The sequence below is a fragment of the Gossypium raimondii genome, chromosome 2 (genome assembly GCF_025698545.1).
Source record: "Gossypium raimondii isolate GPD5lz chromosome 2, ASM2569854v1, whole genome shotgun sequence".
NCBI classification, from domain to species: Eukaryota; Viridiplantae; Streptophyta; class Magnoliopsida; order Malvales; family Malvaceae; genus Gossypium; species Gossypium raimondii.
Genome location: NC_068566.1, coordinates 6,067,309 through 6,071,088, shown reverse-complemented (window position 1 = coordinate 6,071,088; position 3,780 = coordinate 6,067,309). Strand labels below are relative to the sequence as shown.

The window sequence follows — 3,780 nt, the reverse complement described above, 5'->3', positions numbered from 1 at the left end:
ATATTCCATGCATGTTATTATTACATTTCGTTGCATTATGATAACTTAGCATATTTTATGCTGCAAAACCGTGATGTGTTGGAGGTTAGGTTGGAATTTAATGGAGAGTCACTCCGGTAGCTAATATGGCACGCCAGATTCGAGTCGAGCCAACTCGATTGGGTCTGAAGTGTTACAATTTTGCTTATGTACCAATATATATATATTTATGTATATATTAAATTTGAATCTTAATTTTTTTGGCAAAAGAATATTTAGGAAAATTTCGACTTAATGAACCAGGCCGGCCGGACGGAGAAAACACATAAGTAAATAAAATATATTTAAAAAAAAATCGGATTGTAACTCAACAAATACTCGAATATGTGTTTGGATAAAAGGAGTGAAAAGAGGCAAAAGTAAAAGCCAAGGACATCGGAAGAAAATTCAAGTTGCAGACGTAAATCGGGAATCCATGTTGAATAGACTGAAATTGCAGCCACCTGATTTCAGCGCCACTTTCATCAATGGCGCGTCCCCAACTAACATCAGCCCAAACCGTCGTGTCCGTAATCTTCGCCTTCCGCTCCTCCGCTACGGTTCTCCTTCCGTCCGATCGGAGTATGGTTCAGCTTCGCCTCCGCCGCCTTCATCATTATCTGAGCCGTCGGTTTCTACTCATTATGTCTCCTCCGTCGGATCTCCCTCTCTCCAGCTCTCTCAATGGACCCTTACCAATCGCCACATCCTCGTGCTTAACGTCGTCGCCTGCGCTGTTAGTTCTCCTTAATTGTATCTATTTTTAGTTCCCTTAATTTTGTTGCTTATTGTTTGAAACTTGTAATTAGTTAATAAAGTTGTAGCTAAGGTTACTGCAACTTGAAATCATCATTGGACAATATTATTCATTTGAAGAGAAAAAGAAATACTCATAAATTAGCTGGTCATATATGAAGTAATTCAGCACTCGTACATTTGGCTTATTGAGATTCCCTGCTCAAAGAACTGATTTCGAGCCCCTTACTAATTTTTCATAGTGATCCCTAGATATCAAATGGGACTATAGTTGATGCCCTTGAACTCATGATTATTGAATTTAATTTGAGGAACCATAGATAGAGAATTCATGTTTGGTTTGCTATTCCTAGAAGGTATTTCTAGTTCTTGGGTAAAGCTCAAGTTCTTTATTGCTCCAGCACTTAATTCTATGAACAATTGACAAGGTTTTCATCTTTTCAAACTTGCTTGGAGATCTCTTGGGTTTGGAAGATATGCTTTGCATGTAACTGCTATCACATTGAAATCCTCTGCCATTCATGTAGGGCTGTTAGTAATGTTGTATACCCAAAGAAAGAATCAGGTGCCATTGACCTGGACTTTTGATTTTCCGTGAAATATCCGTGTTAGATTCTTATATCTGACACATAGTTTGGACATGTGTTTGAGGGTATGATCCTTGAAATATATAAGAAAAGAACTTTGACAAAATTGAGCATATATGCATAGGATACTTGCCCATATCTGGCTTTCATATGAGTCCAAGTAATATAAGCTTATAACAAAAGTCACCCGGTTGTCATTTCAAATCTATTCCACTTGTGTAAACATTTATTGATCCTACAATCCATGGAACGAATATACAAGGTACAGTTTCTGGTTTTGAAGATTTATTAGTTCAAATGTTTTTGTGGAGTGCTTTTTCTCACTCTATTAAGCAAAGCATCAAACTGAAGCAAATTGTGTTTTGAAGTGACAACATGTTATAATTCCAACAATCAAACAATCAGCAAATTGTGTTTTGAAGTTACAGTATGTCATAATTCTGACAAATCTACAAATCTTTTCTAGGTGGCAGTTTCAGCAACTTGGCTTTTTCTCTCTGCAATCCCCGCTCTTCTGGTTGGTTACCTTGAACAGCATCAGGTTCAGTGATATTAGCATTTCAATGATTAATGTTACAAGTTCTAAAGGATATTATTTGTCCTTGTCTGTTCTGTATGATTTTTTCTGAAAGGCTTTCAAGAGAGCAGCCGAGTCACTAGAGAAGCTGATGGATGTCACCAGGGAAGAGCTTCCTGATACGATGGCTGCTGTACGATTATCAGGCATGGAGATCAGTGACTTGACAATGGAGCTTAGTGATTTGGGGTTAGTATTTTATTTGATCTTTTAAGGACTCCTGCATCTCTTCTCTCTTCTGTTTCGATTTTGCCCTTATACATTTCTATCTTGAAGTCGCAGTAACTAATAGTTTATTTGTGTTACAGACAGGAGATTACTCAAGGTGTTAGAAGCTCAACAAGAGCTGTTCGCTTAGCTGAGGAGAGATTGCGTGGGTTAAAAGACATTGCTTCATCAGGTTATCCTTACATTTGCTGTTGTTTTAGTTACTTGCTACAAGTTCTCAAATGGATACCAATGAATTTTACTTTATTTTTACTTGATTAGCTTCGGTGCAGGTGGTAGCCAGTCAGAAAACTGAAGTATCAGGGCCAGTATTGGCTCGAACTGCAAGAAACATACGGGAGGGAATTGTAAAGGGTCGAGCCATATTTCAAATATTTTTCACGCTTACCCGATTTTCAAAGATGGCTCTTAACTATTTTGGGAGTCGAGGTAAGCAGTAGAACCATGGAGGCAAGCTTTGTGTTAGGGAAGTTAGGGAACATGTCATGTCTAAATCTTGTCGTCTACTGTTACGTTTGTTTGTTTCCGAGTGTGCTGATTTAATTGTGTTACCGCTGGTTTGCTAGTAGGCTTTTTGGCACTAATGTTACTTCAATGATGTTAGTTTCAGGATTTAAAAAAACTCTGAATCATTGAGGGTCGAGTATAGCAACCTTAAGTTTGATTGAACATAGAGATATTTCAATCATATCCAGGGAGGGCTCCATAATAAATGGGGATAAGGGAGAACATGGTTAATTGAAAGTAGAAGACAATCACCCCATAACAAAGTGAAAAAGGGAACAAATCAGTAGGTCACCAAACGCTTCTTCTACCTTTATTAGAGCCCCACTGAATAATGCTATCACGGTCGAATGCTGTTTGATTTGTTCTTCTTGTCCATTTGCTTATAACTCCATTCTGGTTGCTCTAGTTTTACTTCGTCTATTTTAACTGATGTTATCAGGGTAATATTTCGGTGGGGAAATCCTTCTTTCTATAATCACATATTCATGTATGATATTAGCAGGGGCGTAGTTAGTAGCCCAAATGGAAAATTACCCTTTTAGTCCCTTTAGAAATTGTAAAATTTTAAGTTAATTAAAAGTTAAAATTGCATTTCAGCCTCTCCTAAAATTTAAATTTCAGTTATGGTCTCTCCAAAAATAAAAAGTTCATTCTTTGAAAATTTGTAAAATTTGACGTTAATACAATAACAAATTTACATTTTTAGCTCTTTAAAAAAATTATAATTCAAATTCTAGTCTTCCAAAAAATAAATCTGGCTTCACCTTTGACCAACAGTGTCAAGATTGAGCATATAAGGAGTAATCTCAGTATCATTTCTTTTTTAGCTAATACAACATTTCTCTCAAAATGCTACTTTTATACCAATTTTGCCCTTCAATTTCATAAATTATTTTTCTCTTAATAAATAACAAACATGTTTTTACTAAAAAAAAGTTTAGTTCTCAAAATTCGTGTCAAAGCATCAAAGCATCAGCATTATATTAATCATGTCCTTTTGTTAGTATAACCATTAATTTGAGTGTTAAATGCTAGCTCAAATATGGTATGGAGTGACCAATTTGTAAACATGTGTGTACCTACTACATGCATAGCTCAAATTTGACA

The 3,780-nt window shown here is 36.2% G+C and overlaps 1 protein-coding gene across 2 annotated transcripts; it reads left to right on the top strand.

Annotated features, from left to right (window-relative positions):
- Nucleotides 1-335: 335 nt before the first annotated feature.
- On the top strand, nt 336-2,835 carry LOC105787867 (uncharacterized). 2 transcript variants are annotated; one of them, XM_012614454.2, is made up of 5 exons: nt 336-754; nt 1,828-1,878; nt 1,994-2,127; nt 2,247-2,338; nt 2,428-2,835. In XM_012614454.2, exons 1-5 carry the CDS (start codon nt 455-457, stop codon nt 2,604-2,606), a joined length of 756 nt encoding a protein of 251 aa, XP_012469908.1. In that variant the 5' UTR covers nt 336-454; the 3' UTR covers nt 2,607-2,835. The 2 variants fall into 2 exon arrangements, with proteins under 2 accessions (XP_012469908.1, XP_012469910.1); XM_012614456.2 differs by having other exon boundaries at nt 337-754; nt 2,439-2,595.
- Nucleotides 2,836-3,780: the final 945 nt, after the last annotated feature.

What these genes read in the sequence shown, in the direction of transcription:
- LOC105787867 (XM_012614454.2), top strand. Translation starts at nt 455, where the DNA reads ATGTTGAATAGACTGAAATTGCAGCCACCTGATTTCAGCGCCACTTTC. An exon ending in CTGCAATCCCCGCTCTTCTG is followed by an intron (nt 1,879 to 1,993) that starts GTTGGTTACCTT and finishes TTTTTCTGAAAG; the next exon opens with GCTTTCAAGAGAGCAGCCGA. An exon ending in ATGGAGCTTAGTGATTTGGG is followed by an intron (nt 2,128 to 2,246) that starts GTTAGTATTTTA and finishes TTTGTGTTACAG; the next exon opens with ACAGGAGATTACTCAAGGTG.